Source organism: Sus scrofa, chromosome 1 (genome assembly GCF_000003025.6).
Source record: "Sus scrofa isolate TJ Tabasco breed Duroc chromosome 1, Sscrofa11.1, whole genome shotgun sequence".
Classification (NCBI taxonomy): domain Eukaryota; kingdom Metazoa; phylum Chordata; class Mammalia; order Artiodactyla; family Suidae; genus Sus; species Sus scrofa.
Window position 1 is genome coordinate 268,021,045 of NC_010443.5, and position 15,665 is coordinate 268,036,709.

The 15,665-nt window shown below is 58.1% G+C and overlaps 1 protein-coding gene across 2 annotated transcripts in view; it reads right to left on the reverse strand.

Moving 5' to 3' along the window:
- The window catches only part of FAM129B (family with sequence similarity 129 member B), a 55,726-nt gene that overhangs the window by 10,748 nt on the left and 29,313 nt on the right, over positions 1-15,665 (reverse strand). For both annotated transcript variants that reach the window (XM_021069245.1, XM_021069254.1), the window contains exons 2-5: positions 9,872-10,002; positions 4,955-5,083; positions 2,939-3,044; positions 1,658-1,825 (exon numbers count right to left, since the gene is read on the reverse strand). In XM_021069245.1, coding sequence (XP_020924904.1) covers positions 1,658-1,825; positions 2,939-3,044; positions 4,955-5,083; positions 9,872-10,002 — 534 coding nt within the window. The remainder of the gene's footprint in view (positions 1-1,657; positions 1,826-2,938; positions 3,045-4,954; positions 5,084-9,871; positions 10,003-15,665) is intronic.

A 15,665-nucleotide genomic window follows, 5' to 3' on the forward strand; every position in this document is an offset into this window, starting at 1 on the left:
GAGCCCTCCAGGGCCCTCCAGGGCCCTCCGGAGCTGACCCCAGGGCCCCCCCAGCCCCATTTCCGGTCACCCCCTCCCCACTTCATGGCATTTCCTCCTCTAAACTGCTCCCACCCGGGGGCCCTCTGTCTGGAACACCCCTGCCTCGGCTCTAGGACTATTCATCCTCCAGGTCTCAGCTGAACGCCGCCTCCACCTCTGCCTCCTCAAGGAAAGCGGCCTGATCAACCCCTCCCCACACACAGGACCAGCCACCCAGGACACGCACGCCCTCCAGGCTCTGAGGGACTCATCGCCCAGCCCCCAGGACAGTGGTGACTCGTCACCCCCTGGTGTCCTCATCTGTTTAACATGTGTTTTCCCCACCAGGCGGCCAGCAGCAGCGTGGGAGCAAGAACCGTGTCTTGCTGTCTTTGTGCATCCTCCGTGCCCAGACCTGGGCCTGGCTCTGAGTAGACGTTAAAATGTTTGTTGAATGACCACTACGAAAAACAGTATGGAGGACCTCAGAAAACTAAACATAGAACCACCATACAACCCAGCAGTCCCACTCTGGGGCATATATCCAGACCACACTTTCCTGGAAAAAGACACATGCACCCGTATGTTCACTGCAGCACTACTGGCAACAGCCAAGACATGGAAACAACCGTTATGTCCACTGACAGATGAATGGATGAAGAAGCTGTGGTACATACTACACAGTGGAATACTACTCAGCCATAAAAACAAAATAATGCCATTTGCAACAACATGGATGGAACTAGAGACTCTCATACTAAGTGAAATAAGTCAGAAAGAGAAAGGCAAACACCACATGAGATCACTTATATCTGGAATCTAATATATGACACAAATGAACTTTTCCACAGAAAAGAAACTCACGGACTTGGAGAACAGACTGGTGGTTGCCAAGGGGGAGGGAGTGGGATGGACTGGGAGTCTGGGGTTGACAGATGCAAACTATTGCCTTTGGAGTGAATAAGCAAAGAGATCCTGCTGTGTAGCACTGGGAACTATATCTAGTCACTTGTGATGGAGCATGATGGAGGATAATGTGAGAAAAAGAACGTATATGTGTATATGTGACTGGGTCACTTTGCTGTACCATAGAAAATTGACAGAACACTATAAACCAGCTATAATGGAAAAATAAAAATCATTTTAAAAAAGTTCATTGAATGAATGAGTGAGGTGGAAGGGACCTCACTTTACAGACGAGAACAATGAGGCCCCGAGGGAGGAAAGGAACTTTCTAGACTACTGTACAGGTTGGTGGTAAGAAGAGAAACAATACCATAAGAAAATCTTTGGCATGCATTGACTGGATTCTCACTGTGAATCCTCCCAAGCCCTCTTAGACACAGGAGAGGTTATTAACCCGTTTTACAGCGGCTCCAAGAGGTAAGCTGGCCTCCTAAGGTCATGCTGCTAGAAAGCGGCAGAATCAGAATGTAACAACCACATCCCTCTGAAAATAAGTTCCCCCAATTTTTTTCCTGAGTATCCCAGAACAGTTTCCATCAAGGAAGAAAGGGAAGTTTTCTTTGCCCAGAAGGAAAATGGGAACAGCTCATAGAGCAGGGGGGCCACCCCACACGCAGCCACTAGGTGTCACCCTTGAGTGCATAATCCGGGAACCACACGCCCCGCTCACCGTTGTTGCAGTGCCGGACGCAGTCCTGCAGGACAGCCTGCCACTTGTCCTGCTCGGCTTCTGTCATCATGCAGAAGTAGTAGTGACGGGCAGAGGGATGCCAGAGGATGAGCGGGAACTGCGTGGGGCACTTGAGGATCGGGGTGTTGCCCGATTTTGACGTGGTCCCTGTGGAGACAGCATCTGCTGAGCGGCCGCCCTCTGTGGCTTCCCTCCGCCGCCGCACGCCCAGCAGCGGACCCCTTGCCTCTCTCTGAGGGGCAGGCTCAGGCCCAGGGAGGGCTGTCCTGTCCTAGGGGGACCAGCAAGTCAGTGGGGAGGCTGCTTCCTCCTTTCTCGTCCACAGCCTGGATGAAGGAATGTCAGGCTCCCCCGCATCACTTCTTACAGCCGGTAAAGCATCGCTCTCCCTGGGGTCAGGTTCTACCTCCGCGCATGAGGCACAAATAACACAGGGTCAGGACCCTCAGGGTCAAAGGCCGAGCATTATCTTCTTGGGTTTCCCTTCAAATGTCAGCTGCGGAGGCCAAAGTGTGACTTAAATGTCCAGGCAGGGAGGGAGGCAAGGGGGGGGTGGGGGATAGAAAGTAAATAAAAGGGGGGGGGGGTCTCTGTTTTGTCTGCACGGATATTTGCGATCCAGCGAGATAAGTGGTCCTGGGCTGTGACTGTTAATAGCAGGACAATGGCAGTTCTTCTTTGGGGCCTGGCTCTGGGTCCCTGTGCTGGGCTCAGCACCCACAGCATCCTGTGGGGTCTACACAGCACCCCGAGGTCAGCCCTCTCAGTGCAGAGGCTGGAATCCAGGAAAGCCAGATCCCAGCTGAGCCCTCAACCAAGTCTCGCACAAGGGGTACAAGCTGCCGCCCCGCCTCCTCGGTCTCCCTGGGCTGGTCTGAAGGGCGGATGTGATCCTGCAAAGGCTTCTGGGAGTCTCAGATCAGGTGGGGTAGGAGAGCTGGGAGGGCTCCTCGTAAATGCAGGGTTGACCTGGCAGTTTACAAAGCAGGCACCTGGATCACCTTCTCCCAGGGCCCCGGGGAAAGGAGTGGACAGAGGGAGATCTGCCTAAACAGCTGTGATCGCAGGACTCCAGGGGGACAGCCCTCTGATCTACCCTGTGGCCTCCCCTTGGAGGTGCAGGTTTCGCTGGGCACCTGCCGCCAGCTCCAGGCCCAAGTGGTCCTTCCGCAGACGTGGAGCCTGGAGTTCCAGGACCAGGGGCGCCCTTTCCCTGGCCAGATCCCCGGGCACTTCGGCATGAGATGGGTGGTCCTTTACCTGGTAAGGAGTTGCCAACGAGCTCCAGGTACTGGTCCACAGAGGTGAGGATTTTGTAGCCCGCACTGTTGATGACAGCTCGGGGTGGGACCTGCCGCTCATAAGCCTGAGGAGGGGGCAAGAGAGATGGTCCCTGGGGGTTACGAGGGGGGCCAAGCCCAAACCCCATCTCCAACTCTGGCTCCAGGGCTCCATTCAGTGTTGCCTCCTCAAGGCAGGGGGGAGGTAGGGGAGGGAGAAGGGGAGGAGGGGGAGAGAGCAAGAGGAGTCCGACCATCACAGCGACCAGAGGCAACCTGGTGTGGTGACCAGGACTCGTTTGACTCAGGCTCTGCACTCATCCTGGCTCCACTGAGTACCGCCCCTGTGATGCTGAGGATAAGCACCCCCTAGGCTGTAGTTTCCTCTTCTACAAAACCAGGGGAGCAACAGCTCCTGCTCACAGGGCCCGGCCAAGACCCAGTGAGTAATGCACACAAAACGTTTAGCACAGCACCTGGCACAGCAAGAGCAGGAAGCACTGCTGAGGCGGCTTCTTAGTATCACCACGGCCGCTCCCACTGCCTCTACGGTCAGCAGCCACCACTAGCTGCGTGTTCATCACATACCAGGCACAGGGCCCCACGTGCTTCACTTCACAGAGTTCCCATGATCCAGAGGTGGGGCCCATTCTTAGCCACAAATTCACATAGTTGGGAGGCAGCCCACCTAGGACGTGAACCTGGTCTGTCAGCCTCTAGAGCCCAGGGTCTCTGACCCTTAGGAACTGTCCACTAACTTCCTAGGTTCTGAGCACCACACAAGTGTTCTCCTTGGGAGGAAGTTAGGTCTGGGCACTGCTTTCTTACACCAGTGGGGAGAAAAAAATGGTTCTGATGTGGGAGCTCATACAGCATGGCTGCCATGCTGCACCCTGCCACTAGGTGTCACTATTCAGCACTTTTTTTTTTTTTTTTTTAGGGCCACACCTGCGGCAGATGGAGGTACCCAGGCCAGGGGTTGAATCAGAGCTGTAGCCTCCAGCCTACGCCACAGCAACTCAGGATCTGAGCCACATCTGCGACCTACACTACAGCTCACGGTCATGCCAGATCCTTAACCCACTGAGCAAGGCTGGGGATCGAACCTATGTCCTCATGGATACTAGTCGGGTCTGTTACCCCTGAGCCACGAGGGGAACTCCTCAGCACACTTCATGAGGGGTTGGCACCTCCACCACCATGATTTTCCACAGCAGCAACAGCACCCTGGCACGTGTTAGAAAAACAGATTCCTAACTCTACTCCAGATGTGAATCAAACTCGGGGCGGGGAGCTCCTGCTTCTTAACGAGCCCTCCAGGTGATCTTGGTGCTTGAGAAGCACTGCCCTGGGGCCTTAGATGACTTCTGACTCTGCTCATGTTACTGTAACAGGGATTTGCCTCCAAACACAGGGCACTGAAGCCTGTCCTTTGGCTGCTCTGGAGAACTGTTTGGTCGAAAAATTGGGGTCTGTGGCTCAACCAGGTGGGCTTCACCAAGGGCCCGAAAAGCAAAGGAACAATCAAAGGACATAGCCTCCCATTGCAGGGCAGGGGGTTGCGGGGGAGCCAGTAAGGAAAGAGATAGGACCGCCACCCAGGGGTCATCTGAGTGGGGACTGGCCAGCGTGCTGTGGCTACTGAGGAGCGAGGGAGGGGGCTGGGCGGAGGAGAGCCCTGGAAACGGAGCCATCTCGAGGGACCTGGGGTGGGCGGGGGTCCATGATGAGCTGCTTACAGAGCGAGAGGCAGAGTGAAGGGTGACCCCAGAGAGCTGGGTGTCAGGATGGATGAAATGCCACTTAGAAGGAAGGTTTGGGGAGGCAGGAAGGGGGTCGGGGAGGGTGCTGAGATTCTGTTTTGGGCCCTGGCACCCGCCAAGGGAGGGCGGAGGTGTGGAGTCTTAGATTTAGGGGCCGGGGGACCGGGGGAAGAAGCAACCTGCCGGGCCCAGGAGGAGCTGGAGGCTCCGTGCGGCCGGGCCGGGGGCCTCACCACTTTGTTCTCGTACAGCACCAGCCCGTAGTTGTGGGGCACGAGGCTGAAGCGGTTCCTCCACTTCTTGTTGTCCTCCTGGTACTGGAAGAGGTTCCCCGAGAAGATGATGCGTTCCTCCAGCGGCACCTGTGAGAGGGGAGGGCCAGGGATGAGGCCCAGAGTGCGAGTGGGGGGTCCTCCGAGGAGGTGAAGCCTGGGCGCTCACCCCCTGCTGGGCACACCCCACCCCCACCTCAGCGAGCCCCCTCACCCACCTCCGAGGCAGGGCGGCATCTCACCCCTCGGGCAGATGAGGAAAGTGAGGCTCGGGCAGCGAAGGGGGTCCAGGTAGGGCAGGGTTGCCGGCATGTGCACCCAGGCCCAGCACCACAACACGGGACTCAGACAGGACCCCACTCGGTCCTGGCCCCAGGCAAACAGGGAGCCCAAGCCACGCTGCTCCCCCATCCACCCCCACTGCGGCGTGGGTGGTCGCTCCAGCCGGAGGGGACATGTCCACGACCCAGGACTGGGAAGACCCCAGCACCTGAGCACTTCTCTTCCCAGCTCAGTCTGGAGGGTTCCCACTGGACCTGCAGCCCAGACCTTCCTGCAAAGCCCTCGCTTCGACGCTCCCTCTGACTCAGTGTGACTGTCACAGCACCTCTCTGGGCCTCAGTTTCCTCATCTGTACAAAGGGAGCAGTGACGGCACGGACCTCACCAATGTCATCTTGAGCAAAGGGGACACCGCTGGCACCTGGCAGGCAGCACGAGACTCGGGGGCCCCACGACCACGACCCACTCTGGCGCTCCTGTCCGTCAGTCTCCGGCTCCTTGGACTGACTTATTTCGGGAAGGGGAGGGGGTGGCCGTGCCTGAGAGCGTGCTTCCTGAGCAGACAGCACCAGGAAGCTTCAGGAAGGAGATGCCAAGGCCACGAGGGAGCAGACTTACTCCTGGACGGGAGGAAGCCGGGGGGTCAAGCTCCTGTTTCTCAGCAGCTTCTAACTGTCCTACAACAAATAGGGTGGCTTTTGCAAAAAGAAACACGTCTCATATGTAATAAAGGGAGGAGGGATTATTTTAGTGGTGCCCGACCCTTCCAAGCTTCCTGCCTGGCTTCTGGGTCTGCAGGGCAGCAGGAGGCAGAGGTGGGCGGCCCCTCCCAAGACTCCCCCACCCCCACCCCTCAGCTCTGTCTCCTCACCACAGCCTCCCGCCACTCTTCAAGGGGAAATGCCAAAACATTCTTGGAAAATGAGGGCCTATTGTGCTCAAACAATGAGACCCGAAGACTGCTTCCTACCCGGGGATAAAAATATTTACAGGAAAAGAAAATGGTTCCCCTACCAGGAGCCCCCCTCCCACCCCCAGTGGGCTTTGCCCAAGTCACAGAGCTGGGCTCCGTGGTCTATATTTAGACTGGGGCCTACTCTCAACCCAACTCTTGAATCCCTGGCCCTTCTAGAAAGAAAGCAGAGCTCTCACTACGCCCTGGTCAGACCCTCGCTGCCCCCAGGCCCCCGGGTCTGTGGCCGCCCCTCTGTCTAGAGCCCGAGCCCAGGGCCCAGGCAGGCCTTCCCGGGGGAAGGCCCCCCAAGTCCACCCCCAGGCCCTGGAAGAGGCCCGCAACGGGTGGCTGGTTGTGGGTTTGGGTTTTATTTTTAAGGCTTTCAAACGGCAGAGTCGTATTTCCACTGGAAGCCCTGCAGGAAATGAAACGGAACCCGACAGCCCAGGCCAAATATTTTGGACTCTGCAAAGCTCTCGGATGCCCCGACGGGCCTCTTGGGTGGGAGGCGAATGGCTGGAGCGCGGGGCCCCGGGGCTCCCGTCCCGGCTCCACCGGCCGCCCCACTGGAGCCCAGACAAGCGACTCCCTCTCCATGCCTCGGCGTCCACCCCTGTGACAAGGACATGCTCTCAACCCCTCGGAGCAGTGTCAAGACGGCTGGAGGACCAGCGCCCACGCCACAGGATGGCTGTTTTCCCTAGTTCTTACTTTCAACTAATACAGTTGTATTATTATTTCTAATAAAAAACAAAGGATGTATCATGATTGTTATTTCTGTCATATTATTATCACGATGTAACCTCACGAGAGCTAGTTTCCTGAGTGGCAAGATGGGACCAAAAATCCCTCCTTCTCAGGGACTGCGGGTGATTTCATCTTGCGCTTCTCGCTTACATGCAACTTCGGTTTTCCCACCATGAATCCTCACCCTCAACCCCTGTGAGTGGGTTTTTTTTGTGTGTGTGTGTGTTTTTTTTTTTAAAGACTTTTTAGGGCTGCATCCGCAGCATATGGAGGTTCCCAGGCTAGGAGTCAAATCAGAGCTATAGCCAGAGCCACGACAAGGTGGGATCCGAGCCGCATCTGCCTACACCACAGCTCACGGCAATGCTGGATCCTTAACCCACTGAGTGAGGCCAGGGATCAAACCTGCATCCGCATGGATACTAATTGGGTTCATTAACCACTGGGCCAGGACGGGAACCCCTCACCCTTGTGAGCGTTAAAGGGGCGTCTCATGCGGAGAGAAGGCTGGGTGCTGTCAGGCGACCCCACTTCCATCCTCGGTGACGGGGACCAGGCTGCCTGTCACATTTCCCTCCACACAGCGGAGCTGCCACCGGCAGCAGCTCACCTGCACTGGGTCCACGGCCGTCTTTCCTATCATCTTTCCTATGTGCCCCTGCCAGACACCCAGCCAGGCCACACCTGCCCTCTGTTGTCACGAGGTCGGGAGGTTGCCATGACACCAGGAGACCTGACCGCCTCTTCTGGGCCCCACGTCAAAGAGACATGAGATCCTCCGAGAGGCTCTGACACACAGCCCTGACCTGCCTTCCAACCCAGGCAGGCTGGGGGTCACAGCAGAAGGAGCCTTGGAAGAGGAATCTGGAAGCTGGCTCGAGTCCCCGCCTGTGCCATCCTGGGCAAGCCGTTTAAAGGCTCGGCTCCAGGCCTTTGCATGTGCCACAGCCTCGGTCCGATGGTCCTTCTCCCATCTGGCCTTCAGCTGAGATGGCCCTTCTTCCGGGAAGCCCTCCTGGGCCACCCGGACCAGTCAGGCCCCACTGTCTGAGTTCACCCCAGCATCTCCCTCAGGGCACCCACGTCCCTGTGTAAGGGGCTGTGTACTGTCTCCCCGAGTGTCTGGGGGCAGCAGGGGCAGTGTGGCTCCAGGACCTGACCCCTCACAGTCATGTCTGGAGAAGGAGCCTGTGTCTCAGGGAAATCCCTGAGTCTCAGCAGCCGCTCCCTGACCTCTGACCCCATGCCTCCAGCTGTTCCTCCTGCTGAGGAGACAAAGGGCAGCAAATCCTCAAAGCGGGGTCAAGTGATGCCAGCTCCCACTCCTTCGGTCCCATGATAAACAGGCACATTTTGGGTGACTTGGTTTTGGGGGAGGGGGAGGGGTGGAATGAAAAAACTCCCTGTGTGGGGCCTGCACAGGCTCTTCTTTCTGCTCTGTCCCCTCCCCTGTCACCCCCTGCTGCAAACCAACACCCCTACCCACACCAGTCCCCCTTCCTGAGAGACCTCCCCAATAATCCAAATCCCACCAGCCTTCGAGGCCCCATGAACACCCCCCCACACACAAAGCTTCCCTGATGCCCCTACCATGATAACTCTGCTCTCTGAAGAGAAGACAGAAAAACTGAGGCTCAGCAAGGCAGAGCCACCGTGCCCGAGGTCCCCCAGCAGGTGGGGACTCGGAGCCCCTCAGTAATCCCACCTGCTCCCCCTTCCCACTTATCAGCTCACTGCATCATCAGCACAGCCCCACGCTGGAGGTACCCCTTCGGCAGACGAGGAGAGAGCCTTGAGGAAGTGAGGGGCCATCAGGAGCACAGGGCACTGTCCCCAGCCCAGAGGAAGCCAGCAGGGCTGGGTAGGGAGGTTGTGGCAAGGTGGGCAGCTTCACAGCCCACCAATCACGGGACTCAGACATGGGTGACCTGGTTCAGACACCACTTCCAGAGGGACCAGCTCAGCCAGCCTGATCCCCAGGGAGAAGCTGGTGGGCGCTCTGCCCAGGTGCCACCAACCAGGAGTAAGTAGCCCCTGGGGCACCACTGGGCCACCCTGCAGAGGATAAGAGCCAGCACCCTTCCTCTCATCACCCCTCCCTCTGCCACCTGCCTGGCCATCCGGGGGGGTGGGGAGCAGAGGACAAAGGTCACTGGAAGGGAATGACCCCAGCCCTGGGACATGTGATGCCCTCACAGAAGGCTTCCCTGGGCTGACACAGGGCCCCCTGCACCACCCCCCAGAGGGACAAGGGCTGGCCTCTCACCTCAAGTGCTCAAATCCTGGCCTGGTGGCTTCCAGCCGGACACCCAGAGGCCCACGTATGCTTCTGGCTGTTCGTCACCTCCTCGCCCCCAGCCCCACGCCACAGCCAACCAGGATCCCCTCCCCAGGAGGCTCTGCTCGCCTCCCCCGGCCCATGCCGACCCCCAGGCTGGAGCCAGGCAGCTTCCAGTCCTCGCTGGACAAATATTTACTGTGCAAACATAATCCTACTACTGACAACAGGATAATGACAAGGCCGCTGAGGATGACAGTGTCCGCCAGCCCTGCCAAGCACCTGCCCAGCCCCAGCACCCCAGTGACAAATCTTTAGGCCTCACGACCACCCACCTAGTGTGGGAGGTGTGCTCATCCCAGTTCACAGATGCGTGAACCGCGGCGAGGTAACTAGCTCGCGGGCGCAGGGACTGCAGGAGGGGGAGCTGGCCTGGGACCCAGGCCCGTCGTCGAGGTGACTCAGAGCCTCAGCTCCAATGATGGAGGGGCTGGGCCGGGGGAGTCGCCCAGCACCAGCTCCTTGGCCTGTTCAGAGTGTGGCCCTTAGAGCCATCGCCGCAAGAGCGGGAAACCGAGGCCCAGGGCCCGCCCGGCACCCGACCCGGCACCTCTCACCTTGCGCCAGAGCAGCTGGGCCTGCGGCGCCCCGGTGCCCTCGATCTCGTGGCGCATGCTGTTGAAGAGGGCCACGCCGTACTGGTCCTCGTAGAAACGAAGGAACTCCGTCAGGATCTTCCCGGTTTTCTCTGAAAGGGAGAGACAGACAGGCCGTGAGGGTGGCCACGTGGGGCCCTTCCAGGCGGCAACCCTGTCCCCGATTCCAGCTTGTGAAGTTGTTTCTGCGCACACCTGGGGGAGCCGCCAGGCAGGAAAAGGGGGCAATGACCTTGACCGAGGACCCACCAAAGAGAAGACACGAGAAACCCACAGGCACGTGAAACGATGCCCGGCCTCGCCCGCCAGCCAACAAACACAAACAGAGGCGAGATGTGTCGTTCCCATCGTGGCGCAGCGGAAATGAGCACGACTGGGAACTATGAGGTTTGTGGGTTCGATCCCTGGCCTCGCTCAGTGGGTTAAGGATCCGGTGTTGCCATGAGCTGTGGTGTAGGTCACAGGTGTGGCTCGGATCTGGCATTGCTGTGGCTCTGGCGTAGGCCGGAGGCTACAGCTCCGATTGGACCCCTAGCCTGGAAACCTCCATATGCTGCGGGTGTGGCCCTAAAAAGACAAAAACAAACAAACAAACAAAAAGAAGTGAGATATCATTTTCCCTTGGTTGGACCAGCCAGGATGCAGAAAACAGACATCTTAACCAGAGCAAGGGGGTGGGAAGCTGGGATGGCCTTCTTTGTGGGGGGCACTGTGGCTGTGTGCCTGGTTCTCCGATGCTGCACTTGCTCCTCTAGGGATCCAGCCCACAGAACCCGTGCAGGAACGGCAGGCACCTACACGCCAGAACCCAGCCAACTGCACATGTGAGGGGTGACTCCAGACCTAGCAGTTCAGCCAGGACAGTCAGAAGATGAGGGTCCGAGGCTCACGTACCACCAAAGGGAAGCTGTCTGCCCTCTGTCATGCAACCAGAAGCGAGCTACAGAATCCCACGTTGAATAGCACCCCGTGTCAAATCATTCCTGTGTGTGCCCATGAGTCATTCAGGCTTGGAGGCTTCAAGGAAGGGGCCCCCAGAAGGCAGCCCTCCAGGCTGTTTAGGGCGGCATATCTGGGTGTGGGAACGAGGAATACAGAGCAATTTTCTTTGGCTGCTTTACTCACCTGCATAGAATTTGTTTTTTTGGTTTTGGTTTTTTTTTAAGGGCTGCACCTGTGGCATACGGAGGTTCCTGGGCTAGAAGTCAAACTGGAGCTACAGCAGCAGGCCTACACCACAGCCACAGCAATGCCGGATCCTTAACCCACTGAGCAAGGCCTGGGATCGATCCCACACCCTCATGGAGACTAGGTGAGTTCTTAATCCCCTGAGTCTCAACAGGAACTCTATCACCTGTGTAGCATTTGAATCATTTTATGCGCATGATTCTTTTCACAATAAAAAACAAACATTCTAGGAGTTCCCTGGTGGCCAAGAAGTTAAGGACTCAGTGTTGTCACTGCTGGGGCACAGCTTCAATCCCTGGCCCCAGAACTTCTGCATGCCGCGGGCGTGACCAAAGAAATTCTAAAATGAATTCATTTAGCAAGTTAACAACCACTCTGCTTTCACTGGCTGTTTGCTTTTCTCTTCTGCTAAAGCAGTGTCTGAAGAGTAAAAGGGAGCCCTGTGGCGCCAGAGCAGGCCCAGCCGACGTCAGACGCTCGGTGTCTGTGCCGCCTCAGCATCTGCATTTACAGATGAAGAAACTGAGGTCCAGACCCACGGGGTGGGTGGTGGGGAGGCTTCTCCTGGGGCCGCCTTGAGACTTCTTGGTCGCGAGTAGCTGTAACCTGAGTCCTGACCTGGGGTCTGCGCTGGCCCACTGTCCAGGAGCCCGCTCTGGGTCTGGACTCGGTAATGGACAGGCCCTGCCACCTCGGACAGGCTTGGATTCCGGGTTCCAAAGACCTGGTCCTTTCTCAAAGAAGAAGGGACTGATGTGATGCCATCCTGCCCAGGGCTGGTGTCTGGAGAGAAGGCACCCAGCTAGGACAGCATTTCATCCCATCCTCTCAACGGTTCTATGGGGTATAGGGTGCGTTATCCCCACTGTACAGAGGAGGACACTGAGGCTCAGAGAGGTTAAGCCACTCACACAAGGTCACACAGCTAGTGGGTGGTACAGCTGGAATGCAGTCCGGAGACCCAGCCAGGAGGTGGCGGCCGGGAGGAAGGTTTAGAGCATGTGCTGCACCCCACACCCAGGATCTCAGGCGGGGCCACTCCCTCCACTCCTTCCAGTGACAGCTCAGCCTGTGGGTCCCTTCTCCACAGGCCTGGGCTCCCCTTTCCTGGAATGAGCTTGCGCCTATTCAGAGTCTGTTTTAGGGGGAGGAAGGGGAGAACAAATGAGGAATTTGCTTTGAATGCCTATTTTTTAAAAACCATAAACAACCAGAACTCTCTCAAAGGCCACGGGAACTGTTTTGAAAAATGATGAGGCAGGACGGCGCGGGGGTGCGGGGTGGGAGGGGGGCTATGGGGTAACAAATTGGAGCCAAATAGAGAAAATAAGACGGTGGACCACAATTCTATTGATAACACATCAACTCCTCCCATAATCAGTGTTAACCCAAGCCGGTGAGTGGGCAAGTTTTACAGCTATGACCCAAAGAATCTTCGAGAAAACCCTAGGGAGTCAGTGCTGCTGTTTTCCCATTTTAGGGATGAGGAAGCTTGCAGACCCAGGACTGGAGAGGGAGGTGGTCAGCCTCCAGGTCAGGGTTTTGTCCCAACTCTGCGTCCAACAGCAGGACACCCACCGGGTACTACTCTCCCAGCACGCAGATGGGCAGGCTTGGCCCTCGGATCTCCAGGGGCCTTCAGCCACGGCTCTAGGATGCCTGACTCGGCCCTGGGGCACCAGCCTCAGACACAGCATTATTTCCAGGAAGGCCAGAATCTGCCCTGACTCTCTGGGATCCAGGCCCAGGAGGAAGCTGCCATCCTGTGTCAGGACCCGAACCCAAGACCACCCAACTCACAACAGCTCTCAGCTGCCGGGTCAGCAAAGCCCAGACCTCACAGCCAGGCAGGGAGTGGCCGGGTGTAGAAGGCCCCGGGGCTGGGCCAGGGAAGAAGGAAGGGGGAGGTCCAGCCAGGAGAAGGGCCATGCATCACCCATCAAGGGCACCAAGGCACACCTCGGGTGGGACCCTGGGAAGCCAGAGGCGGTGAGGATGTGAAAAACAGAACGGGGTGACCCAGACGGAGCCAGAGGGTGATGGTGCGGCTGGCAGGCATGAAGCATCAGGCATGAGAGGGCAGCGTGGGCAGCAAGAAGGAAATTCATTCTAGGCCTCTCACACTGGGATGCAGACAAGTTACCCACACGAAACTGTGGGACCAGAGGCCAGGAGTGGAGGGAAGGAGGGGTGCAAGAGAAGCTACCTGGGAGAGGGGAGAGAGAGGGTATGGGCAGAAATGGGGGTGCCTCACTCAAAGGAGTAGGAAAAGAGGAGGCAGCCCCAAGGGCCCTGCACCCCCAAACAGATCACAGCAGCCCTGGCCACCCAAACTCGAGAACTACATAGACCTGGATCTATTTTCAGATCAACTTTTTGCTCCCTGAGATTCTAGAAAACAAACAGATCGGAGAGTGTTAGGTGTCTAACTGCCCAAACGTGGGAGCCGGGCGGATTGGGACAGGGGGGGCTGAGCGTGAACCCCGGGAGGGTGGGCCTGGCAAGGGCTGGGCCAGGGGGCTGCCCACCTCCCCCCGCCCCACAGGACTGTGGCTGCTGCAGGGCAAGAGGTCAGGGACCCAGAGGAGGGTCCCGGGCTGGGCCAGAGAACGGGGTCCGCTCAGCTGAGGTTTGGCAGCAGAGGGAGCCCTGGAAGGGGAAGCCCCCGGGGGGATGGGCTGCGGGATGGCTTCTTGGCAGCCCCCGGGCACATTCTTGAGAGGCATCCTAAGGCAACTTGGGAGGTTGCTGAGTACAGAGAAGTGCCAGGAAGGCAAGGACGAGGACCGGGGCGGGGTGGGGATAGGTGTCAGGGCTGGGAAGGCAGCAGAGAGGCGGGTGGGGGAGGGGGTCCCCTCCAGGAACAAAGGGCTCCCAGGGGAGAAGTCCCGAACAGGGTCCCCCAGCAGCCTCTCTGGCAGGAGGATGCAAGCAGGCACCCCGGCCCTGGAGAAGGCCTCCCCGGAGGGCAGGACCTCCACGATCCTCCTGCCTGCGAAGCTGAGCGGCAGGCACCCAGGGCCCCTGCAGCCCCCTCCCTGCAAGGCCTGCTCAGCACCCCACTCTCTGCACCCTGCTTATAATTCAAATCCCCCCCTACCCTGCCGCAGCGCCCCCGCTCAGGTGTCTGCGGGTGGTCCCCGACACCTCAGGCATCCTTCTCTGCTCCACACCTAACCCTAACCCCGCCAGCTCACCCTTTCCTCCCACTTCTGGAGACGTCACCTGCCACCCCAGAGGGGACTGTGAGCCAGAGAGGGTGAGGCGCTCGCCTGAGGATGCACAGCTAGACAGAGGCAGTTGGGGTTCGAACCACAGCCCACTGAGCCCCTCCTGATCCTAGCTCTGACCCCACCAGACCTCCGTCCCCGCCGAGGGCAGAGGGGAAGCAGGCTGCAGTCCATCTCCAGAGGCAGGGCCCACCCCAGCGGGGGCGGGGGGGCGGTCCCAGGCCCCAGGAATGGGGTGCTGGGGGGAGACCCTGGCTAGCTCGCTGGGAGCTACTGAGGCTGGGGTGGAGCAGTCTGAGGGCGTGAGCTGGCCTCACCCACATTTTCTCATACATCCTCCCTCCTTCCTGGCACAGACTCAGCCCCAGGTGCTGTCAGATGAAAAGGTACCAGGGTGGGGGCAGTAGGGACAGAGCCTGTCCGCCAGCCCAGCTCTGAAGACCTCAGCTCTGCAAGCAGCCGAGCTCTCCCGCCCAGAGCTCCAGGTTGCTCACCTCTAAAATGGGGGTAACCAAATCCATCCACAGTGCTCCCACCTGACATGCGCAGTTCAGGATCCCCATAAATGTTACCATTGATGATACTCAAGAGTCCCTGTCGTGGCTCAGCGGAAACAAATCCGACTAGCATCCCTGAGGACGGAGGTTTGATCCCCGGCCTCGCCCAGTGGGTTAAGGATCCGGCGTTGCCGTGAGCTGTGGCGTAGGTCGCAGACTCAAGGTTTGGATCCTGCGTCGCTGTGGCTGTGGTGTAGGCCCCTAGCCTGGGAACCTCCCTAGGCTACAGGTGCGGGCCTAAAAAAATAATAATGATGATTGTGCTCAGCGAATAACAGCAATAGTTAGAGAAAGTTTTATTTGCAAGAATAACTTTTGCAGTTAGAAAAAATCCAATAAAGACTTAAAAAAAAAGAACCAGGAAAAGAATCACAAAATAATAATAACGATAAGGATCAGTAGGCCTTCGACAAAGATCAGACAAAGGGAGAGCCCTCCCTCCAGCACCGGCAAGTTGGGGCGGCAGCGGGGGGGTGCTGGGAACACCAGGCCACGTGCAAGGAACACGAGGAACCCAGGTTCCCACAGGACCTTGGCAGGGCTCCCCTGGCATCACCTGCGGCCTCTGCAAGAGCCCGGAGCCCATCGCTGGCCCCACTCGTGCCCTCTGCCAGCACATCCCGCGGCATTAGGAGGTAAGCTCACCCCACTCAGACCCAGGGCCTGACACACACCCGGAGCCGTCAAATGGTCCCCGGTGAATTCAGGTACATAAACCCTCCATTTACAGGTGTATAAACCAAGGTTCACAAAGATTAATGGCTCACAAAAGGTCATCTC